At 38.0% G+C, this 25,979-nt stretch overlaps 1 protein-coding gene across 2 annotated transcripts in view; it reads left to right on the plus strand.

Moving 5' to 3' along the window:
- The window catches only part of OSBPL1A (oxysterol binding protein like 1A), a 242,145-nt gene that overhangs the window by 6,069 nt on the left and 210,097 nt on the right, over positions 1-25,979 (plus strand). The window contains exons 2-4 of one of the 2 annotated variants that reach the window (XM_044243255.1): positions 14,869-14,991; positions 20,837-20,922; positions 22,005-22,079. In XM_044243255.1, the coding sequence (XP_044099190.1) occupies positions 14,871-14,991; positions 20,837-20,922; positions 22,005-22,079 (282 nt within the window). In that variant the 5' untranslated portion in view covers positions 14,869-14,870. The remainder of the gene's footprint in view (positions 1-14,868; positions 14,992-20,836; positions 20,923-22,004; positions 22,080-25,979) is intronic. The other variant, XM_044243256.1, reaches the window with a different exon arrangement.

The raw sequence follows: 25,979 nt of genomic DNA on the forward strand, positions 1-25,979 counted from the left end.
GTTGGAAGGAACATAGAGATGATTATATTGGTCTAGTTAGTACTGCTAGCATTTTAGGAAGTTTACTCAGTTTTTAAATTATAGGTATTTTTGGAGTTGTGCAATTTTGACTATTAGAGCTACTGAGAAATTATCTGCTATAAAATGTATTCTGTTTTCTGCTTTAATACTTATAAAATGATTTGTTCATGGAAGTAAGTTTTAAATTTATATGTGATTTTATAAACTTGTTTCCTCGGGGAGATAAAAAGTGTCAGATTCCACCCCCCACCTCTCCTTTCTAAAGTAATAGAGGTTTATGGGAAAAAAAAAAAAACATAGGGGAAATGCATTAGGAATTTATCTTCAAGGATATTACTTAAGTCCTAAGCTTTACAGTCAGCAAACTTCTGGAATTGACTAGGCCTTCTGATAGACTAATTAGTTTTGATGGATGTGAGGTTAAAATTGCTTTATAAATGACAGCATATCTAAGTTGCTTTAAGAATGTTTTTGAATCAGACAGGCACCTCCATTAAAACCCATGGGAGTTAGGCAGAGAACAGCAAGAGATTTACTTTCTTTTTTTCTTTTTTTAAGGTTTTATTTATTTATTTTGACAGAGATCACAAGTAGGCAGAGAGGCAGGCAGAGAGAGAGGAAGGGAAGCAGGCTCCCTGCCAAGCAGAGAGCCCAACGGGGGGCTCCATCCCAGGATCCTGGGATCATGACCTGAGCCACCCAGGTGCCCCTCTTTCTTTTTCTTTTCTTCCTGTTCTGGTGAAATTTAACTGACTTTGTTCCTTTCTTAATTTTCAAATAAAACAATCTGTATTTTATTTACCTCTTATACCCCCCTCCCCCACCATGCTTTCTTATAGTAAGAGTTCTTTCCAACCCTGTAAAGATACCTAAGACTCTTGTTTCTCTTCTGAGGAAATTGGTAGGTGTTGAATAGGAGTTCTTCCTGGGTTACCTAGCCTCCCCCTCGGCCGCCTAGCACCATCTGCCCTGCCAGTTCCCTCTGTGGCATGCTGCTTTCTCTTGGGCTTTTCTTTTCTTTTTTTTTTTTTTTAAAGATTTTATTTATTTGACAGAGAGAGACACAGAGAGAGAGAGAACACAAGCAGAGGAAATGGGAGAGGGAGAAGCAGGCTTCCCGCCGACCAGGGAGCCTGATGTGGGGCTGGATCCCAAGACCCTGGGATCATGACCTGAGCCCAAGCCAGACAGTTAAGGACTGAGCCACCCAGGCACTCTTGGATTTTTCATCCACCAACTTTAGGCCCCTCTAGGAGCTTTTCAATCCCACATCCCTCCTTTCTCCTATATGTCAAGCTTTTCCTGTTTCTGGCTTTTGCCCCACAGCCTATAAACAGGGCCAGGTACCTAATATCCTAAGATTGGAGCTATCACTAGCTCTTCAGAACAGAGTTGCTTTAAAGGAATCTGGTGCCCTCTCTCCTTAATATCCCCCATTCACTCTCCAGTGTCCCCACATCCGTTTTTGCCCCTGTCATTTCCGCTGAAAGTATTCTTGAGTTCACCAGTGACCTGTGATTTGCCAAACCAGCTTGTGTTTTCAGACATTGTCCTGGTGCTTCCTTTAACATTTCACTCCCACCTTCTGACCCCTTTGAAATTCTGTCCTCTCTTGGTTTCAGGCTTCTCACCCTCTTCTCTCCCTTTCTCCAACCTTAGTCCTTCTCTCTGCTAGATCATAGCCACTGGCCTCCTTCCCTTAAATGTTGGTCTTCTCCCTTTGAGGGATCTTCTTTACTCCTCTGACTTTAATCACCACGTTCGTGAGTTCTAGCCAAGAACGGTCTTTAGCTGCTTCTGCTCAAGCTGCTGCCTGGCCCTCTCCCTGTTTCCCACAGAAGCCTCAGACTCCTCATGCCAGGCATGGAATCACAGCTTCACCTGGGACTGTTCTTTCCTTACCCTTGTCCGTGTTGGCAACTTGGTTCACCCTGCTGGTCTTGGTGAACTTTCACTCTTCAAGTTCCAGGTTAAAAGTCCCTTTTTCTGTGATTCCTTCTATAACTGATACAAATGAAAAGCTTTCTCCTGTACAACCACTGCCCCTTGCACACATTACTATTCTTGGCACATGCTGGTAGGATTGTGGGCATGTTTGCCCTGTTTCTGAAGGGCATAGATTGAGTGGGCATCCTTGTGCCTCCAGTGCCTGTAAGCAGCCCGTCTTTGCTAGGCATTGACAACTGCTGTGGTTAATATATTGCAGTGGACTGTTTAAGTGGCTTAGATTTATTTTTATCATTTTTATTTCTTTCATCATGATAGGTATACTCTTTAATCCCCATCCCCTATTTCCCCCATCCCTTTACCCCCTGCCCTCTGGTAACCATCAGGGTGTTCGCTGTAGTTAAAAGACTATTTCTTGGTTTGTCTCTCATTTTTCCTCCCTTTGTTTGCTTTGTTTTTAAAATTCCAAATATGAGTGAGAGCATATGGTATTTGCCTTTCTTTTACTTACTTTCTTTGACTTATAATCTCTAGCTCCATCCATGTTCTTGCGGATAGCAAGATTTCATTTTTTATAGCTGAGTAATATTCCTGTGTGTTTGTGTTTGTGTGTGTGTGTGTGTGTACATCTCCTTTATCAGTGAACACTTGGACTGCTTCCATAGTTTGGCTCTTGTTAATAATGCTGCAATAAACATAAGGATACATGTATGCTTTTGCCAGTCTTTTTGAATTTCTGGTCTAAGTACCCAGTAGTGTGATTCCTGGATTGCAGGGTAGTTCTATTTTTAATTTTCTTTTTTTTTTCAAGGAACCTCCATACTGTCCTTCAAATGCACCAATTTCCATTCCCACCACAGTGCACGAGGGCTACTTTTTCTCCACATCTTCACCAGCACTCGTTTCTTGTGTTGTTGATTTTAGCCATTGTGACAGGTGTAAGCTGATACCTCATTGTAGTTTTGATTTGTATTTCCCTGAGGATGAGTGACATTGAGTGTTTTCTCATGTGTCTGTTGGCCATCTGGATGTCGTCTTTGGAGAAATGTCTGTTCATGTCTTCTGCCCATTTCTTAACTGGATTATTATTTTTTTTTTTGGTGTTGAGTTGTATGAATTCTTCATATATATGTTTATTTTTTTATTCACCACCTCCATTGTGGGCTTAAACTCACAACCCTGAGATTGAGAGTCTCACACTTCTCCAGCTGAGTCAGCCAGCCACCTCTAAGTTACGTATTTTGGATACTAACCTTTTATCAGGTGTGTCACTTTGCAAATATCTTCTCCCATTCAGTAGGTTGTCTTTTAGTTTTGCTGATTGTTTCCTACACTCTGCAGAGCTTTTTATATTGATATTGTCCATGCAGTGTATTTTTTCCTTGTTTCTCTTGCGTCAGGAGACCTATCTAGAAAAATGTTGCTATGGCCAATGTCAGAGAAATTACTGCCTTTACTGTCTTCTAGGATTTGATGGTTTCACACCTCACAGTTAGGTGTTTAATCCATTTTGGGTTTCTTTTTGTGCATGGTATAAGACGGCAGTCCAGTTTCATTCTTTTGCTGTGACTGTCCAGTTGTCCAAACACCATTTGTTGAAGAGACTCTTTTTCCCATTGCATATTCTTGCCTTCTTTGTCAAAGATTAATTGACCACATAGTTGTGGGTTTATTTCTGGGCTCTGTATTGTGTTCTTTTGTTCCATTTGTCTATTTTTATGCCGGTACCACAGTGTTTTGATTTTTAGAGTTTTGTAGTTTATGTTAAAATCTGGGGTTATGATATCTCCAGTTTTGTTCTTTTTCTAGATTGCTTTGACTCCTTGAGGTCTTTTTGGCTCCCTACAAATTAGGATTGTTTGTTATAGTTCTGTGAAAAGTGCTGTTTGTGTTTTGATAGGGATTGCATCAAATGGTAGATTGCTTTGGGTAGTATGGACATTTTAATAGGATTTCTTGTTTCCATCCATGAGCAATAGCAATTCCATCCATGAGGAATAGCTTTCCATTTGTTTTTGTCGTCTTCAGTTTCTTTAATCAGTATTTTATAGCTTCAAGAGTACAGGTCTTTTATCTTCTTGGTTAAGTTCATTACTAGGTATTTTATTTTTGTTGAAATTATAAATGGGATTGTTAATTACACTTTCTGCTACCTCATTATTAGTTTATAGAAATGCAATGAATTCCTATATGATTTTGTATCCTGTGACTACTGAATTCATTAATCAGTTCTGATAGTTTTTTGGTGGAGTCTCTAGAGTTTTCTATATATAGTATCACATCATTTGCAAATAGTGAAAGTTTTACTTCTTCCTTACCAATCTGAATGCCTTTCATTTCTTTTCTCATTGCTGTGGCTAGGACTTCCCAGTACTAAGTTGAATAAAAGTGGTAAGAGTGGATATCCCTGTATTGCTCCTGATTTTAGGAGGAAAAACTCTGTTTTTCATCATTGAGTATGATGTTAGCTGTAGGTTTTTCATATATGGCCTTTATTGTGTTTGGGTGTGTTCCCTGTAAGCCTACTTTACTGAGGATTTTTATGAAGAGTGGGTGCTATACTTTGTCAAATACTTTTTTTGTATGTAGTTAAAGGATAAAAACCATATGATCATTTCTCTGTTGATGTATCACTTTGATTTGTGAATATTGAGCCACCCTTGCATCCCAGGTATAAATCTCACTGGGTCGTGGTGTATGATTTTTTAAAATGTATTGTTGGATTTGGTTTACTAATATATCATTGAGGATTTTTTGCATCTATGTTCCTCAGAGATATTGGGCTATAGTTTTTTGTTTGTTTGTTTGTTTGTTTTGTAGTGTCATTTGGTTTTGGTATCAGGGTAATGCTGGCCTCATGGAATGAATTTGGAAGCTTTCCTTACTCTTATCTTTTGTAATAGTTTGAGAAGAATAGGCATTATTATTCCTTGAAATGCTTGGCAGAATTCTTCTGTGAAGCCATCTGGTCCTGGACTTTTGTTTTTTTTGGGAATTTTTTGGTTGCGGATTCTATTTCATTGCTGATAATCTGTTCAGATTTTCTGTTTCTTGGTTCAGTTTTGGGGGTTATGTGTTTCTAGGAATTTATCCATTTCTTCTGTCCAGTGTGTTGGCATTAATTTTTTATGATATTCTCTTACAGTCTTCTGTATTTCTGTGGTGATTATTTCTCCTCTTTGACTTCCAATTTTCTAGTTCTCCCTCTCTGTCTCTCTTTATGAGTCTCTGGGTAAATGTTTATCAATTGTTGATCGTTTAAAAAAAAAAAAACTAGCTCCTGGTTTCATTGATGTTTTTGCTATCATTTGAAATACTCAAATATCTTTTTCTGCTGTTTTGTATTTTCATACAGTATCTTGGTTTTGTTTTCAGAATATAATTTCATTTTATTTAAATTTTTCCCGATTTTTTTTTTCAACTTGCCTTTTTTTTGGTTTTTTTGGCCTCTTCGGTTCTAGATTCTTCCATGTTTTGGAGGTTGTTTTTTTTTTTTTGTTTTTTTGTTTTTTTGTTTTTTTAAAGATTTTATTTATTTATTTGGCAGACAAATCACAAGTAGGCAGAGAGGCAGGCAGAGAGAGAGAGGAGAAAGCAGGCTCCCTGCTGAGCAGAGAGCCCAATGTGGGGCTCGATCCCAGGACCCTGGGATCATGACCTGAGCCGAAGGCAGAGGCTTTAACCCACTGAGCCACCCAGGTGCCCCTGTTTTGGAGATTTTATTCAGATGTCTTGTCACCCTTACTTACTGGTTTTTAATAGGAACCAGAAAGCTGATTGGAAATTGAGAAAGTAGGGGAACCCTTGACTGGCCAACTCTACTATAAGATTCATCTGGCTCAGCCATTTGTTGGGAGCTGCTGGTGTTGTCTTGAAATATGTTACCTTTCAGAGACTGTAACCACCTTAGTCTTCTCTCAGGGGCTGGAGCCTGGCTTGTCAGCATTAGGAATGCTTAGGGAAGAGTGTTGAAGGTCATGATGTTCACTGTGCCTTGGCTACTTTTTGAAACAATCCTTCAATTGTCTTCCATCCTCCAGTCTGCAGAATATTTCTTTTAGCCTTCCTAGAGGATTTAATTAACTCCTCCCCTATTGATGGATATGGACTTGTTAATACCCTTTTAACTGTTGTAAATCATGCAATCCTTGTGAACATGCTTACAAAATAATCTTCTATAAGTATTTTTATAAGATAAATTCCTAGAAGTAGAGTTTCCCTGGGAGAGTAAATGGCATATGTGTATTTTTTATTTTATAAATTATAAAATATGCACAAGATAATTACCATCTTAGAAATGTCTATGTATACTTCAGTGGTATTAAATACATTAATAGTGTGTCCTACCGTCACCACCATCCAGCTTTAAAATTTTTCTTATAAAATTGAAATTCTATACCCAATAAATAACTCCCCATTCTCCTCTCCCTGAAGTCCCTGGCAACCACCATTCCACTTTCTTTCTCTGATTTTGACTACAGTGCTCTAAGTACCCCATAGAAATGGAATCATACAGTATTTGTCTTTCTGTGACTAGCTTATTTCACTTAGCATAATGTCCTCATAGTTAATCCATGTCTTAGCATATTGCAGAAATTTCTCCCTTTTTAAACACTGAAAAGTATATACCATATTTTGCTTTACCATTCATCTGCCAGTGGACACTTGTGTTGCTTTCATGTTTTAGCTTTTGTGAATAATGCGGCCATGAATATAGCTGTACAAATACTTCAAGACCTCACTTTTAGTTCTTTCAGGTATATATCCAGAAGTGGAATTGCCAGATCATACGGTAATTCTATTTTTAATTTTTTGAGAAATCCCTAATTTTTTTTTACACAGTGGCAGTACCATTTTACATTCCTACCAACCGTGCATAGGATTCTAATTTTTTCACATCCTTGACAATACTTGCTTTCTGCTTTTTTCCATAGTAGCCTTCTTAATGGGTGTGAGGTGATAACCCATTGTAGTTTTAATTTGCATTTTCCTAATGATCAGTGATGTGGACTGTCTTTATTGGTCATTTGCATATTTTCTTTTGTAAAAAGATTTTATTAGAGAGAGGCAGACTTCTGCTGAGTGGTGAGCCCAATCAGGACTTGAGCTGAAGCAGGTGCTTAACCCCAAGCTGAACCATTTGGGGGCCCCAGCTATTTGCGTATTTTCTTTGGAGAAATATCTAAACTTCGTGTTTTTGTCGTTGCTATTGTTGTTTTTTTAAAGATTTTATTTATTTGACAGAGGGAGATCACAGGTAGGCAGAGAGACAGTCAGAGAGAGAGGGGGAAGTAGGCTCCCGGCTGAGCAGAGAGCCTGATGTGGGGCTTGATTGCAGGACCCTGAGATCATGACCCAAGCCTAAGGCAGAGGCCCAACCCCCTGAGCCACCCAGGCACCCCTGTTGTTGTTTTAATTGGGATTTGTTTTTAAAGATTTTAATTTATTTGAGAGAGAGAGAGAGAGAGAAAGAGAGAGAGCGCGAGCACACATGGAAGCATGAGTGAGGGGAGGGGCAGAGGGAGAAGCAGATGCTCTGCTGAGCAGGGAGCCCGTCGTGGGGCTGTATTTTAGGACCCCCAGAGCCCAAGGATCCTGACCTGAGCTGAAAGCAGATGCTTAACCAACTGAGCCAGCCAGGTGCCCCTTGAATTGGGTTTTGAGTTCTAGATGTTCTCTGTATATTTTGGATTTAATCCCTTATCAGTTACATGATTTGCAAGTATTTTCTCCCATCCAAGTACTAACCAGGCCAGACCCTGCTTAGCTTCCAAGATCAGATGAGATCAGGCGCATTCAGGGTGGTATGGCCATAGACTGCAAATATTCTCTAATTTTGTACTTGTCTTCTAACTCTGATAGTGTCTTTTGATGCACAGAATTTTAAAATTTTCATGATGTCCACTTTGTCTATTTTTTCTTTTGTTACTCATGCCCTTGTTCTATCCAAGAAATCATTGCCAAATCCAGTGTCATGAGGTTTTTGCCCTGTGTTTTCCAGAGTTTTGTATTAAGTCTTACATTTAGATCTTTGATCTAGTTTGAGTTAGTTTTTGAATACAATGTTGGGTAAAGGTTCAGCTTTATTCTTTTCCATGTGAATTTTCAGTTTCCCCAGCACCATTTGTTGATGACTGTCCTTTACTCATTGAATTATCTTGACACTCTTATAAAAATTCATTTGAGCATATATACAAGGATTTATTTCTGACTTCCCTGTTCTATTCCATTGTTTTGTATGTCTTCATGCCTGTACCACAATGTTTGATTATGGTAGCTTTGTAATAAGTTTGAAATTGGCAAGTATGAATCCTCCAACATTGTTCTCCTTTTTCAAGATTGTTTTGGCTATTTAGAGTCCCTTGAAATTTCACAGGAGTTTTAGGATGGGTTTTTCTGTTTCTACAAAAAACATTATTGGGATTTCGATAGGCATTGAAAGAATGTCTAGGTTTCTTTCCATAGGACTGACATTTTAATAATGTTGAGTCTTTTAATCTGTGAATATGGGATGTGTTTCCATTTATTTGTGTCTTTCATTTCTCAATATTTTGTAATTTTTATTGTATAAGTATTTCATCTTTTTGGTTAATTCTTTTTGATAGTATTATAAATTGAATTTTGTAATTCCCTTTTCAGATGATTTATTACTAGTGTATAGGAATGCAACTGATTTTTATGTTGATCTTGTATCCTAACATTTTCCTAAATTGGTTATTTCTAAGAGCTTTTTTTGGTTGAATCTTAATGGTTTTTTGTAAATATCCTCAACAAACTGATAATTCTACTGCTTTTTTCCCAATTTGGATGCTTTTTATTTCTTATCTAAATTATCTGCTAGAATGCCCAATATTATGTTGACTAAAACTGGTGAAAGTGGGCATCCTCTCCTTGTACCTAATCTTCAAGGAAAAGCTTTCCATCTTTCATCTTTGAGTATGATGTTTTCTATGGGTTTTTTACAGATGGCTTTTATTACATTAAAATAGTTTCCTTTTATTTGTAGCTCTTTGGATTTTTTTTTTTAAATCATGCAAGGTGTTGAATTTTGTTAAATATGTTATTTGCATCACTTGAGAGGATTATGTATTTTTTTATTCTGTTAATGTAGTGTATTGCATTGATCAATTTTCACATGTTGAACTATCCTTGCATTTCAGGAATAAATCCCACTGGTTCATGGTGTATATTCCTTTAATACACTGCTGAATTCAGTTTTGCTAGTATTTCATTGAGAATTTTTCCATCAGTGTTCATAAGGGATATCAGTCTGTTTTTCTTTTATCTTTGTCTGTCTTTGGTGTGATGGTACCTCATGGATGAGTTACAAAGTATTCTTTCCTCTTTGAATTTTTTAGAAAAAATTGAGAAGGATTAGTATCATTCTCCAGTAAAGCAGTCAAGTTCAGGAAGATTTTCTGTGGGAGATTTTGATTTTTTTTTTTAAGATTTTAATTTTATTTATTTGAGAGAGCGAGTGCAAGTGAGAGCACAAGCAGGGGGAGTGGCAGAGGGAGAGAGAGAGAGAGAGGCGCCTCCTGGGGCAGGGGGACACAACATGGGGCTAGATCCCAGGACCCTGAGATCATGACCTGAGCTGAAGGCTGACTGTTAACCAACTGAGCCACCCAGGCACTGCTTCATCTCTTTACTAGTTGTGTATCTAGTTTACTAGTTGTGTATCAGAGTTCCCATTTCTTCATGATTTAGTCTTGGTAGGTTTTGTGTTTGTAGGAATATGTCTGTTTCATCTAGGTTATCTGATTTGTTGGTGCACAGTTGTTCGCCATACTCTTAAATGCTTTCTATTTTTGTAGGGTTGGTAATAATGTCCTTATTATTTCTGATTTTGGTAATCTGATTCTTCTCTTTTTTCCTTAGTCCAGCTAAATGTTTGTCAGTTTTGTTGATCATTTGGAAGAACCAACATCTGGTTTCATTGAATTTTTTTCTGTTTTTCTATTCTCTATTTTGTTGCTTTCTGCTCTTATCTTTAGTATTTTTTTCTAGCTTTAGGTTTTTTTTTTTTTTTTCTAATGTCTTAATTTGCGAAGTTGGTTGTTTTGAAGCCTTTCTTGTTTTTCTTTTTTTTTTTTTTAAAGGTTTTTATTTATTTATTTATTTGATAGAGAGAGATCACAAGTAGGCAGAAGGCAGGCAGAGAGAGAGGGGGAAGCAGGCTCCCCGCTGAGCAGAGAGCCCCATGTAGGACTCGATCCCAGGACCCTGAGATCATGACCTGAGCTGAAGGCAGAGGCTTAAACCACTGAGCCACCCAGGTGCCCCAACCTTTCTTGTTTTCCAATGTAAGCATTCTTAGCTGTACATTTCCCCTCTTAACATTGCTTTTGCTGTGTCTGATAAGTGTTTTGCGTTTTCATTTTTATTTATCTCTAATGTCTTCCAGTTTCCTTTGTGATTTATTTTTTGATCTGTTGGTTATTTTAAAGTATGTTTCATTTCCACCATGTTGCTAATTTTCCCCTTTTCCTTCAGTAATTCCTAACATCATCCCTGTTGAGACTTAATCTGTGGCCTAACATGTGGTCGGTCCTGGGAAGATACTTGAGAGAAATGTATATGCTCTTATTCTGTAAATGTTTGCTAGATTTGGTTTATTGTGTTAACTCCTCTGTTTCCTTCTGTCTAGTGTGGTCCTATCCATTATTACGAGTGGGGTATTGAAGTTTCCGACTATTACTATTAGTGTTTCTTAAATTGTTTTTGTTTCTTATATTTTGCTCTATCATTGGGTTGTAAGGGCCTATTTAGCCAGAGTGGCCACACCTCAGTTGAACAGCCATTTTGTTTATGCAGTAAACTTATTTACTTATTTAAAAGCAAGTCCAGGAAACCAGTCCCAGGTAACAAAGCCCAAATACAAGAGTGGGTCAGGTCAGGTAGAGATAACAGCTCGAATGCAGGGATGAGTCGGGTCAGGTGGAGACATCCAATCAGTAAAGCATGCATACTGTCTCCCTAGCTACCAAGGAGTGTGGGCCCTGCCTTTTGGGCGCCAATTCTCAACAAGGTGATAGGCTAGTTCAAAAGTCTACTATAAGGTAAATTGTAATTCAGTTGGTCACTTATGTGTGACCTAGCATGACTGTGCAGCTTTCTCTGTGTGTTACAATCTCATTTGCCACCTGTGTGTGGCCAGGCCCAACCATATGGCCTTTGCTCTATGAAAGTTAGTCTGTGAGGCAGGGAGGGGTCGCCCTCTCTGTAAGGGGCGGCCCTGATCAGTCTGTTTGACGGTCAGTTTGATTCTTGATGCTTGGTGAGAAATAAAGCTTTACTTGATCTTAACTTTATATCAGTCTCGCTCCTCTGACCATTGGACCCATTACTGGGGGACCTAACAGGGTGTTTGTAATTACTTTCTTCTTGCTATATTAAATCTTTTATTAATATATAATGTCTGTCTTTGTCTCTTGGAACCTCCTTTGATTTTGAGTTTATTGTGTCTGACATTAATCACTTCTGTTTTGATTACTATTTGCAAGAAGTAGCTCTTTCTATCCTTTAACATTCAGTCCGTTTCTCTCTTTGAAACTAAAGTACATCTCCTATAGACAGCATGTAGTTGGATCATGTGTTTTTATCCATTCTGCCAATCTCTGTCTTTTGGCTGGAGAGTTTAATATGTTTACATTTAAAATAATTACTGATAAGGAGGGACTTCTGTCATTTTGTATTTTCTATATGCCTTATAGCTTTTTTTTTTTGGTCCCTCATTTACTGCATTATTGTCTTCTTTTATGTTTAGCTGTTTTTTTCTTTGTTTTTTTGTACTGAAATGTTTATTTCCTTTTTTGCGTATTTATAGCTATTTCGGGGGAATTACCCAGGGGATTACACTTAACATCCTGAAGTTATAGCACTAATTTGAATTTATATTAGCGTCACTTAAATAATACATGCAAAATTCTTGCTCCTTTATGCTCTGTTCTAACCCTTTTTGGTTACTAAGGTCACAAAACTATATCTTTATATGCTGTATACCCGAAATATAAACTAATAATTCTTTTAAATTGCTAGTCTCTTGAATGACATAGAAAACAAGATTTGGAGTTATAAACTAAAGTTATAATAATACTAGCTTTTAAACCAGTATTTTTTTCTTTAAATGTATTCCCCTTAAATCAGGTAGAAAACAAAAATTACAGCTATAAACCATTATTATAATAATAGTAGGTGTAATTGCACATGTATTTGCCTTTATCAGGTTGTTTATATAACCTTGAGTTATCGTCTAGTGTGCCTTTATTTTACCTTTGCAGGAGTCTCTTGAGCATTTCTTAAAAGGCAGGTCTAGTGGTAATAAACTCTCTAAGCTTTTTTTTTTTCTGGGAATGTCTTAATTTCTCTCTCACTTTTGAAAGGCAGTTTGCCAGATGTAGCATTCTTGGCTGAACATTTTCTTTTCATGGTTTAAATGTATTTGCCCACTGCAGTCTGTCCTCCAAAATTTCCAAGGAGAAATCTGCTGATAATCTTACCCTGCATATGATGACTCAGCTTCTCTCTTCTGTCAGGATTTTCTCTCTTGAAAATTAGATTATATAGTGTGTCTCTTTGAGTTCACCTTACTTGGAGTTCATTGACCTTCTCGGATGTCTTTTATCAAATTTAGCAAGTATTCAGCTATTAGTTTTCCAAATATTTTATCCCTTGTTCTACCTCTTCTAGGACTTCCATGATGCATGTTGATTGTGTTTTGGTGTCCTATAGTTCACTTAAGCTTTGTTTAGATTTTGGTCCCTTTCTGTTCTCAGACTCAAGAATTTCCATTGCCCTATCTTTCAGGTTCACTGAGTCTTCTGCTTGTTCAAATCTGCCTTTGAATCCCTCAAGTGAATTTTTCGTTTGTTGTACTTCTCAGCTCAAGAATTTCTTTGTTTCCTTTTGGGTTTCTAATTTTTTTATTCGTATTTTCATCTTGTTTATAAATTTTTATTTTCTCCATATTTTTCTTTAGATCTTTGAATTCTTTTTGATATCCTTGTCTAGTATATTTGCCATCAGATCTTCTTCAGAGACAGTTTCTATTGATTTGTTTTCCCCTTTGAATGGGCTCTACTTTCCTGTTTCTTGGTATACCGTGTAACTTTTTTCATTGTTGTAAACTGGACCTCTGAATTTAATAATGTAGTAACTCTAGATAGCAAATTCCTCTTCTCCAAGGTTTTCTAATTTGTTGTTGTGTTTTTGGGTTATTGTGGGGTGTCTCTGTGCTGAGGGTTAGCCTGAGTTTTAAACTTAAGGTCTTCTCAGATCTTTGCTGAGCCTTTGGTGGTCATGAGCAGTTATGTTCTAGTTTTCCCCGTATGTGCAGTTGTTTTTGAATGTCCTAGTCAATATTTTTTTAAAGATTTTATTTATAGAGAGAGAGCGAGGGTAAATACATGAGAAGGGGGAAAGGGCTGGGTGGGGGGAGGGAGGAAGAAGCAGACGCCCTGCTGAGCAAGGAACCTGAAGTGGGGCTTGATCCCAGGATGCTGGGAGCATGACCTGAGCAGGAGGCAGATCTGCAACTGACTGAGCCACCTAGGCATCCCTGAATGTCCTTGTCCACAGCGTCTGGCTTTTAAAGGGAAGAAATAGAAATATGAAGGGAGAAAACAAAGAGTGCTGGCCCTTTAAATCCTCTGGAAGTTCCACCCACTGAGGGGCTTGCCGCAAGCTGTGAGAGATGCTGCACCAGCAATGGCTACTTGCCTCTTTGTATCTCTGTGATCAGAAGCAGCAATAATCAGAGCCCAGCTCTCCAGTGTTTGGTGTGTAGGGGTCTTTTTGTTCACTCTGACTCCTGCAACCTGCTCCAGGAACACATGTACCACAGGAGATGGGTAGCTGCTGCCTTGATAAGGGCTGAAAATGACATAAATTAACCACAATTTATCTTCCAAGCTTTCCTTGGTGGTTGTAAGCCTTTAGTAGATCCCAGGGTTCCAGAATAGTTTCATTGGGCAGATTCTGCCAGTGCAATTATTGTCTGGGTGGGGAAACAGAGTCCTGGTGTTTTGTACTCTGCCATCTTAGCAGAATCGTCCACAGCTGTATGTGTATTTTGAAATTTACTTGATATTGACCAATTAGAACCCCCTGTGACATATATGCATTTATATTCATATTAGCACTTTGCTAGAATGCACATTTTCTATCCATGACAGCATTGGGCATGTTTTAATCTTATTCTTTTTTTAATTGAGGTATTATTGACTTGCAGTGTTACATTACTTTAAAGTGTGTAAGCTTTTATTTTTGCTAATCTTGTAGGCAAAAAAAAATTGATTTATTTGCATTTATTTTTAGAAAGCAATTACATTCAGTGAATTGCTGTTCATAATGTCTTGACAAATGCTTTAATTTGGGTTGTAGTCTTCTACATTTGGTTTGAGGCTTGGTAAAATATGAGAGAGAAAAACAAAGGAATGGTAAGTATGGTCATTCCTGGATATTTATAAATTAATTTTTTCTATCCAGGATATTTTGCACAGGTTTTGAATGTGTTAATTTATACTTCAGCCTTAGGATGTTTTTATAGTAATGGCCACATTTTAATTTTATGTCTAGTTTTTGTTGTAATAACTATTTGCAAAATAGGTGTCTATAATACAATGATTTAGCAGCTCATGAGGTCATTTGGAGTTGAGGAAACTGAGGATTTGAGAGATTAAGAAACTTATCTGAATGTCTAGTGCATTTTTTTCTATAGTAGAAAGGGCAAAGGAGTCTCAGGGTCAACTTCTGGCCCTGCAACTGATTCGTTTAGTCAGTTCTTGTGTTTAACTTATTATCTAGAAAATAAACATGATTTTTTCCCCTTTTTCTATTACCAGATAGTATCCAAATGCACATTATGCTATTAGATAATGGCAATATTTTTCAATCTAGAAATGAACAGTGAAGCAGAACAACAGCTTCTCCATCATGCCAGAAATGGCAACGTTGAAGAAGTCAGACAGTTATTAGAAACCATGGAGAGAAAAGAAGTAATTGCTGACATTAATTGCAAAGGTAAGCTTTGAGTGAACTTTTTAGCTTTTTCTTGTGAGTATTCATGACTCTTGTCATTTTTTTTTTAGCACTGTTTTAATCTTGCTAGAAATAAATTCTCATCCCGTATTCTAGAAAGAACCTTCATAAGCGTGTGTAAAAGTTCTCTCATAGTCCTCCCCAAGTCAAAGAAATTGAGATCTAGTCTTAAGGTTTAGGATTCATGACAATTTTATTAATTATAAGTTGCATGCAACAATAGGGTATTATAGTTAAAGCAGCAGGTCTGAGTGTTTACTATACACGCAGAGTCCTGTGCAGTATGTTGTAGGTGGTGTTAGTAGGATCCTTGCCCTCACTGAGACTAGTGTAGTAGATTAACAGATCAGACCAGTCTGTCCTACACAGTATGTACCAGAATATGGAACCCCAGGATGTCATGAGATCCTGGAACTAAAAGAGGTATGAAACTGGAACTAAAAGGATTAAATTCTTAGAGGAAATGTTTCAAAGGCAATCTTTAAGGAGTATATAAAAAGTATAATTTATAAGGACTAACAGGTGAAAATAGAAGAAGTGTTCAAGGGAGAAGATATAGCATGTGCCAAGGTCCTGAGGTGAGAGGCAGTCTAGGTGGCAAAGGCCTGCAGGCAGGAGGGGGTAAGGGATAAAGTTAGATAGATAAGCAGCATCCAAATCTTAATGCATCTTGTGTAGCAAGGTTGTAAATATTGCACTCGGGTGTGCAGAGAAATAGAATTTATTTTCTAAAATGACTGATATTTCACAAGCACCTTCTCATTCTTGTAATATGGAAGACTTAATATTAGTCTTTGGGTACCTCAAGCTCAATTGTTTTTTGATAAATTGTCTTCCAGAGCCTCTTAACTCTTCTTGCCCCATCTCCCCTAAGGGGGCCTTTAAATATAAAGATGAGAGTGCCTGGGTGGCTCAGTGGGTTAAGCCTCTGCTGTCGGCTTGGGTCATGATCTCAGAGTCCTGGGATCAAGTCTTACATCAGGCTCTCTGCTCAGCAGGGAGCCTGCTTCCCTCCACTTCTCTCTCTGCCTGCCTCTCTGCCTACTTGTGATCTTTCTCTGTCAAATAAATAAATACAATCTTAAAAAGAAATAAAAAAATAAATGTAAAGATGAGCCTTGTTTTGTGTCTATAGTCTTTGGTTCCTCAGTGACCGTTTTGTTCCTAATGCTCCTTAAGCTTTGTAGTTGAACTTGGGGACAAAGTCAAACTCATGTCTCTGTCATACAAGTGGTGGTCCTTCGCTTTCACTTTGTGGCTGCCTTGTAGGTGGGTGCTAGGATAGGTGGCTGTTTGGGGATCTTTTCCTGCCATTCCAGATGCTACTTGCTTGTTCTTAGTGTTCTCTCAATTTATCTCCCTCTCCGGGCTCATGAGCAGGAATGCCATGTCTCTGCATTTGTGTCTTTTGCCCAGTCTTCTGTCCCAGATGCATATTTTATTCTGCTGTGTCACATTCTTCTCCTGTCCTAGGGGCACAAACTTTCTGGCTTCACCCATAGTGGGGAACGATTACTATTTTTGCAACAGGGAGGAAACTATGTTCTGAGTTTTCCAGAACATATGAGTTGGTTTTTTGTATGCTAAAGGAATTCTAAAAATCCTTCTGGTCCTTCAACAAAAACCAGTTCTTAATCTTTATCTGGGATGCTATTTTGGAAGCTAAAAACATTCCTGGCATTTGAAAGTCCTAATAACACTTTATTACCTACCTTTCCCACCCTCAACTATGGTTATTTCAGGCTAATTGATGGAAAGTTGTCTATTTGGAAATGTAAAACTATGAAGCAGATGTGAATGCTTATTCAAAATTTCATTGTTACACCTGTCAGACTTTGTCTTAAGGGCAGTTTAAAGGATTTATATGGAGGAATGGCACATCAGTTCCTTGAAGGGAGTGAGTAGGGAGGGGTGGGACGGGGCATGAGTAGTGTTTCCCCATGGGGATTACCTGTGCTAGGCATTTCTAGGATTTCTTTTCTATCTGATTTGTTTTTCCAAACCCTGAGAAATTGAGAAAATGATGAAATGTACTATAATTCTTCAAGAACTAAAGCTTAACAGTCAACAGAGATGTTATTGGTTGGGAGGAATTACCGATGCCAAGTTGAAAGTGAGAGAAGGTAGTCCTGACCTGCAGTTGAAGGTTAAGGCCAGTATTTCTAGGATAGGGGTACAAAACTTTTTAGATATCCATGGTAAGTAGTAAAGAGTACAAAAGATGAAGTATTTTAATGTAGGATTTTGGAAATTCTAATTTCTTGGTCCAGAATCTTACCTATAAACACTATATGTGAGGAGACCAGTTCAGAAGCTGTTACAGTAACTTAAGGAAGACCGTTATGGGTTAACTGGGAGTGGAAGCAATGGGAATGGCAACAAGTAGATATAATTAACATTTTTGAGGTAGAATCAATAGGACTAACTGAATGTGGGGGGTGAAAAAAGAAAAGTGGCAAGAGTGTTGTTTATGTCTGATTTCAGAAACAAGGTAAATAAGGACAATTCATTGTGAAAATAGATGTTGGGGGGGGAGAAGTAGTTTTAGTGTGTACAGCTGACCCTTGAACAACACAGGGTAAAGGGACATCAACCCTCTGCACAGTAAAAAATGCACGTAGAACTTTGACTCCCCAGAAACTTAATTGCTAATAACCTACTTTTGGCCAGAAGCCTCACTGATAATAGTCAATTAACATATGTTTTACATACTATATTCTTATAATAAAGTAAGCTAGAGGAGAGAAAATCATAAGGAAAGTACATTTAAAGGGTTTATCGACTAAAATCTGTATGTCAGTGGACCCTCACAGTTCAGGGGTTAACAGTATATATATATAAAATGACAGGTGAACTCAGCTTTGCCCTTTTTGAGCAACCAAATGGAGGTGTTTAGTAATGAGTTGGAAAGGGAAATAGGGATTTTGAAGTCAGTAGTACATTAACAGTGAAATCAGTGGAAAAGGGCCAGGAGATATCATTATTGGAGATCCCACTAATGAAGGAGTTGTTGGACAGTGGAACTTGCAAAGGATCCTGAGAGAAGTGGCGAAGGAGAGAAGCAGAGAGAAATCCTATTAAGTTTCTATATCCTATAGCAAGGCTGTGGCAGCCTGGAAGGTATGTGGGGCCAAGCTGTCCAGCGCTGTCCAGTGACACAGTGCTGTGGCAGCTGAAAAGTGCCCCTGGGAATCGGTGACAGCGTTTGTGGATTAAAACTCGAGGCCCATTTGAATGACATGGTGGGAGATGAACCTAGTCTGCCACGGGGACTGGAGGGTTGACAGGAATGAAGGGGGTGGATAGAGGAAGTGCAGGCAGAGTGGGAGGAAAGAGTGAGGAGGGCAGAGAATGGGATCAGAGAGGCTTTTGTTGCTCTTGCTTGTAAGACGGAAGAGACCTGAGTGTTAACTTCCTCCTTACTCATAAGTGAAGAGGGAGAGGTGGATGATAAAGGAGAAGAATGCCTGAGAAGGAGGGGGTGGAATCCAGGATACAGGAGCTGGCTTAGTCCTAGACATCAGAAGGGAAGGGTGGAAGAATGCCTGTAGATGGTGGTGTGGTGGTAGATCTGGCGCCAGGAAGCCCTGGGAATTCCACGAAAGCCTTTCTTCTCATTGTGTAGCTGAGAGACTGAGGCCCTTTGTTCAGGGGAGGTGTTTGGGTTAGAGGCTTGAGGAGAACAGGGGCGACTTGAAGTGTGTGTTGTAGAATGTAGGAGAGACACCTGAATAGGGTAGTATAAGAAGGATTGCCAAGCAGGGTCTAGAGCCGAGCTGAAGTGGAGATCCTCAGTTAAGCTGCCATGAGTCCACAGGGTTCTGTTATTTTTCTTTCACCACTGTTCAGCAGCCTGGCTATGTTACAGAAAAATCAAGCTAGTGTGCTTATCAGGCTTTGGGGTTTTTGTAGGCTACTGCAACAGAGTTACAGAGGGGATTGGCAAAGAAGTGTGAGAAATCAAAATGCTCGACTTATTGAAGAAAGTAAAGACGGAGGTGTTTACATACATGAGACATGGTTAAAGAATGAAGGGCTAATTCAGTTGAACAGGGCTGGAGGATACCTGTGTGAACAAGCTGGAAAGTGGGTAGTTTGTGAGCTCAGAGGTGATGATGACATCCAGGCTCTAGCCCTGGGACTGGGCATGGAATATCAAACAGAGGCAAAGTTTGTGGGAAATGAGGGAAGCTAAGAAACCGAGAGACTAGGATACCAAATAAGTAGTAGGCACCCCAAGGACAGTGGCACAGTTTGCATGGGGAAAAAGACTGTTTCCCGGAATTACTTGGTGAGGGCGAGGCGGTGGGAGGTTGGTAGATGGCAGCAAGGTGCTTGAGGTTTAATGCAGAAATTTCAAAAGAGGGGTTGTAGTGTGAGTGGAGTCCTTGACTAGAGACAGCATGTGGTTTTTATGGGGAAGTTCACATGGCTTCTCTTGGGTGAGGACCAGTGGGGGTGTGGGAATTATCTGGGAGGCTCCACCTGAGGGGTAAAGGAGAGTTCTTCTCATCAGGAGGAGCTAGGTTTCAGTTAAGGACAGAAGGTAAAAGAACATTCCAAGAAAAAGACTGTGGTTCTAGAATTTATTGATTCTGAAATTACTTACAAGTTCCAGAGGGCATACATTTTAGAAGAAATAGTTGTGGGTGTTTGGGTAAGTGCCAAACAATCACAGGACACTGTTGGTGGCAGCAGCCCTTCAGGAAGCTGTCAGAGGCTTGTTGCACTGAGCCTGGTGCCTGGGGTTTCTGTTGGCTCAAAATCTGAAATCCAGGAGGTGAGGGCAGCCATTAAACGTCTAGCTCCTCCGGAGGAGTGGCCCCTTTTGGGCAGCCTGCTCCTGGGCTTTGGTAGACCCTCTGGGGTGCTGGGCTTTGCAATTTGAGAGGCTGCATGCTCTTCAGCCTGAAGAGCCTGCTTCGGGATTTTGATAACCTTTTGGAGCCATCTCAGCTCCAGGCTATAGTGCTCTGTTTGTTTTTCTTCTGAATTGAACTGTATAGTACTTTAAAAATATATATATATTTTATTTATTTGACAGAAAGAGATCAGAGGCAGGCAGAGAGAGAGAGGAGGAAGCAGGCTTCCTGCTGAGCAGAGAGCCCGATGTGGGGCTCCATCCCAGGACTCTGGGATCATGACCTGAGCCTAAGGCAGAGGCTTTAACCCACTGAGCCATCCAGGCGCCCCTGTATAGTACGTTTTTGTAGCACTCAGTTATTCTGTACCTCTCCTCAGCAAGGATCCAACATTTTGTTGCTCTCAACTTTGGTTTTTTTTATCTAGTTGGACTCTACCACTCTGGTAACCCAGATCCTCGTTACTTGAGATTTTATCTGGAATCAGAACTCCATCGTCTGTCCCTGTTTGCAGAGCTAACAGCTTTCCAAATGCGGCAGAAAAGATTCCTTAATTCCCTCTTTCCGTCCACCCTCCTGTCATGGCACAGGTGCTTTTCATGAAATACTGTGCTGAGAGAACCAGACCTTTGCTACCTGATGGTGAGACGGTTAGAGGCTCAGAACCCTGGAGCCAGCTGGAGATCATCTACTTTGAATGGGACCATGATCTCTCTCTCCACCCTTCTAAGGATAAGGACATTGAGTTAGGAAGGTGGCATCAGAATTGGGCCTTGTGGATTCTAATTATAATATAGTAATGTTATACTTATTACATTGTTACTGTATCCTTCTCTTGCCTCTCATTCATCAGCAGTGTGATGCGAAGGGGAGATTGACCAGTGTATGGGAGTACCTTGGTAAAGAGAAATTTTATTATAAAATTACTCAAATAACAAAAATGCCTTATATTTTTCCATTTTTAGGAAGAAGTAAGTCTAATTTAGGTTGGACTCCTCTTCATCTGGCATGCTATTTTGGACATAGACAAGTGGTCCAGGATCTGTTAAAGGTATATTTATAGCTTTAATTTTTTTTTTTAAAGATTTTATTTATTTATTTGACAGAGAGAGATCACAAGTAGGCAGAGAGGCAGGCAGAGAGAGAGGAAGGGAAGCAGGCTCCCTGCTGAGCAGAGAGCCCGACTCGGGACTCGATCCCAGGACCCTGAGATCATGACCTGAGCCGAAGGCAGCAGCTTAACACACTGAGCCACCCAGGCGCCCCTATAGCTTTAATTTTTAAATGAATAAAATAAATATTGCTGTTATGGAAATTATGAAAGTCTTAGAAAAGCTGACTAACCATAATGGCTTATTTAACACTAACACAATTTTTCTTTGCTAAGTACATGAATTAGGTTAGTCTGATCAATTAAAATTCTATTTTTTTAATCATTTGATTTTCCTATTGACTTTAAAATTATAAAAGTGCATGTATGAATTAATGCGAAGATACTAGTTTTTAATGTAATAGTGAAAAAATAACCAAACGTCCTAAATAATTAAAAAATGATGCTAGAATCTCTTAATGAGCACCACATGATTTAAGATCTTACATTTTTCAATTCCGTGATAATTTTTCACATTAATATTTTGAAAATTGTGTTTTGTGTCCTAAAATTGGGCTGTATGTTTAAATAGTGGGATCTTTTTCTTTACTGAAAGCTTATTAAATTGGAGAAAATTCAGTATTTCATTCATTTTTTTCAGTGAGGGTTTTTAAAGTAGAGTGAAGGTCTATAGATTTTTGAAGGAAAATAGCTTTTTACTCTTCTAATGTATCAGGTAGACTTTTACCTTTCAGAAAGCCTTACTTTTTATCTATGAATTGAATTGAATTTTAGTAGTGACAACCAATGAATACATTATTTTAATTTTGAAATATTTAATATGTTTTGGGGTGCCTGACTACTTCATTCAGTAGAGCATGCAACTCTTGATCTTGGGGTTGTAAGTTCGAGGTCCATGGGGTATTGAGATGACTTAAAAATAAATTTTTTAAAAAAATATTTAGTATCTTTTAAAGGAGTTTTTTTCACTTTTGTATATTTCTTGACATGTGAAAGATGTCTAAAGTTTTCACGTTTGTCAGGCTGGTGCAGAAGTGAATGTATTGAACGACATGGGAGACACTCCACTTCATCGAGCTGCCTTTACAGGACGAAAGGTGAATATATTCCATGTTCAGTGTTTGCAACTGGAATATTTGTAAGAGTAGTCACCTGTTTTTTATGAGCCTATGAATAGCAACTGGGGGACACAAGAAATACATAAACCAGCACTCTGGGTCAAAAGGCCACAATCTCTTAGAATGAACAATGAGGTCAGGGTACTTCCAGCATCCTGATAGGAGCTCCTTCAGTCCCTGCTCCTGTCCTCTAAGGACGGGGAAACTCCGGATTGTTTCTTTAAAAAAACAAAAACAAAAAACCCACTTCATCGAGGTACAATTTTATGTTGCATAAAACGCATCTATGGTAAATGCACATTTCAGTGATTCTTGGTACATTTACAGAGTTACATAGCTCTGACAATCCAGTTTTAGAACATTTTCATCAGCTTAGAAAGCTTCCTCATGCCTGTTTGTTCATTCCCTGCTGTTCTCCCATGCCTCAGGCTACCACTGATTGGCTTTCTTTCTCTAGGATGTTTGTCTTTTCTAGAAATTTCTTGCAAATGAAATCATACAAACTTCTGTGTCTGGCTTCTTTAATTTAGTGTGATACTGTTGAAGTTTATCCATGCTATAGCATCCATGTATCAGTAATTTTTTCCTTTTTATGATTGGATAACATTCCAGTTTATGGCTGTGTCACATTTTTAAATCTTTTCACTGTTTACTGGAAGGACTCTTTTCCCACTGCGTTGTCTTAGCACCCTTGTTGAAATGAATTAACCATAAATTTCTAAACTTTCTGTTGTGTTCCTTTGATCTGTATTGTTTCATCAGTACTATACTGCCTTTATTACAGTAACTTCATAATTAAGTTTTGATATTGGGTGGTCTGAGTTTTCCAACTGTGATTTAAATTATCCTGGCTATTTGCAGTAAAAAGTTTGTATTTCCAGGGGTGCCTGGTAGCTCAGCTCGTTGTGTCTGACTGTTGGTTTTGGCTCAGATGGTGATCTCAGGGCCATGAGAGCCGGCCCGGCACTGAGCTCTATACTCAGGGTGCAGTCTGCTCGAGATGCTCTCTGCAAACTGCACCCCCCAATAAATATTTTTTTGAAAAGTTTGTATTTTCTATATAAATTTTAGGGTCATGTTAAATTCCACAGAAACACCTGTTAGCATTTTGACTGACATTGTGTTGTCTAGAATCTATAGATCCTTTTTGGAAGAATGGCCACTTTAACAATATTGAGTCTTCCAATCCATGAATATGAAATACCTGTGCCTTTATTTAAATCTTTAATTACTCCTGGCAATGTTTTGATGTTTTCAACATACAGATCTTCTACTCTTGTTAAATGTATTTCTAGGCATTAAATTTTTATTATATTTTGAATGAAATTTTTTTAAAATTTCCTTTTCTGATTTCTTGCTGCAACTATATAGAAAGACAAGTTGATCTTTTGCTGTTGATCTGTATCCTGTGTTCTTGCTGAACTTGTTCATTATTCTAGTAGGTTTTTCTATAACACTGGATTATATCATCTAAAGTAAAGACAAATTTACTTCTTCCTTTCCAATCTGGATTCTTTCCCCCGTTCTTTATTTTACTAGAACCTAGTATACTGCAGAAATTCTTGTTTTTTGATCCTAGGGGAATAGTATTTAGTATCTTACCAATAAGTATGGTGTTTGTGGGTTTCTCTTCGATGTTCTTTATTAGGTTGAGGAAGTGTTATTCTATTTCTAGTTGGTTGAAAGTTTCTATGAATGGATGTCAGATGCTAGTCCCCTGTCTTTTGAGATGATCATCCTTAATCTATTAATATGGTATATTATATTAATTGATTTGGGGATATTAAGCATTCCTGTGTAAATTCCACTTGATATTGGATAATTGTTTTTAGCTGTTTCTGGATTCTGTTTGTTAATGTTTTGTTAACGATTTTTTGGGTCTGTATTCATGAGCGATACTGCTTTATAGTTTTGTTTCCTTGAGTACAAACTCAAGTACAAAAGTTTATTTGACTTTAATAATAGAGTGGTACTGGCCTTATAGAATGAGTTGGAAACTATTCTCCTGTTTTCTGAAGTAGTTTGTGAAGGATTGGTATTATTACTGCTTTAAATCTTTGATAGAATTCACCAGGTAAACCATCTATGCTTGGGCTTTCTGTGGGGGAAGATTTTAAATTATTTAAACAATTTATTTTATGTAGGTCTGTTCTGATTTTCTCTTTCTTCCTGAGTCTACTTTGGTTGTTTTGTCTTTCTGAATATTTTTCCATTTTACCTGCGTTGTCTAATTTCGTGGCATAAAGTTATTAATAATATTCTTCTGTGATCTTCATATCTGTAGAGTTGGTAATGATAGCCCCTATTTTATTTGTTCTGGCCAATTTATGTAATCTTTTTGTCTTGGTTAGTTTGGCTAAAGATTTATCAATTTTGTTGCTCTTTAAGAGCTGATGTATGATTTTATTGATATTCTTTATTTTTCTGTTTATTTCATTAATTGCTGTTCTGATCTTATTTCTCTTCTCTGCTTTTTAATTTTCTGGGTTTTTTTTTTTTTTTCCCTTAAAATGAAGGCTTAGCTTATTGATTTGAGTCCTTTGTTCTTTTATAGTATGGGCATTTAAAGCTAGAAACTTTCGTTTAGCTGTATATACAGTAATACATTTTGACATTTGTGTTTTTTCATTTTAAGATATTTTCTGACATTTTAGGATTTCTTCTTTGACCCGTAGGGAAGTAAGGGGTTATTTAGAAGTGTGTCTGCCACATATTTGGCCAACAATTTTAAGAAATTTTTCCAAATTTCTTTCCATTGTTGTTTTCTTATTTCTCTTATGATCAGATAACATACTTTGAATTATTTATTGAAGAATATGAAATTCTTTTAACACTTATGGGGAGGTGCATGGGTGGTTCAGTCAGTTAAGTGTCTGACTTATGATTTCAGCTCAGGTCTCGATCTCAGGGTGGTGGGTTCAAGCCCTGTGTTGGGCTCCGTGCTGGACATGGAGCCTACTTAAAATAATAAACTTATTAGGAATTAACTTGTGGTATAGCATTTGATATATCGAGGAGAATGTTCTTTTGAGTGCTTGAAAAAGCTGTATATTCTGTTCTATAAATGTCCATTGAGTGAGTTTGTTCAAATCATTTATACTTAACTGACTTTGTTTGTTTTATTAGATATCAAGCATGTGATATTGAAGTCTAGTTATAATTCTGGAATTGTTTAGTTTCAATTTTGTAAGTTTTTGCTTTATGAATCTTGGGACCCTGTTAGGCCCATATCCATTTGTATTGGGGTTATATGGAATATATTACATAGCATGTATCTTCCTCATTTATTAACTTTTTTTGTCATTACAAAATGTTTTTACTTTTAGTAATATTACTTGTTATAAAGTTCATTTTGTTTTGTGATAATATAGCTAGTCTAGCTGTTTTATGGCTACTGGTTGCATTATATATCTTTTATACTTTATTTTCTTAAACACAATTTTAAAAAAGAATGTTTATTTATTTAAGAGAGAAGATGAGAGAGTGAGCATGAGAAGGGGGAGAGTCAGAGGGAGAAACAGATGCCCTTCTGAGGAAGAAGCATGATGTGGGACTTGATCTGGGGACTCTAAGATCATGACCTGAGCTGAAGACAGTCACTTAACCAGCTGAGCCACCCAGGCACCCCTATACATTCATTTTCAACTTCTAGCTTTGAATATAAAGTCTATCTCTTGTGGACAGCATATATTTCAATTGTGTGAAGGTTTTTTTGTTTTAAGTAAAGTTGACACAATGTTACATGAGTTTCAGGTGGACAACACAGTGATTTGACAAGTTTATACCTTACCCTATGTTCACTGCAAGTGAGGCTATCATCTGTCCCATTACATCCCTATAAGAATATCATTGACTGTATTCCTTTATGCTCTTTATATT

The sequence above is a fragment of the Neovison vison genome, chromosome 3 (genome assembly GCF_020171115.1).
Source record: "Neovison vison isolate M4711 chromosome 3, ASM_NN_V1, whole genome shotgun sequence".
Taxonomy (NCBI): Eukaryota; Metazoa; Chordata; class Mammalia; order Carnivora; family Mustelidae; genus Neogale; species Neogale vison.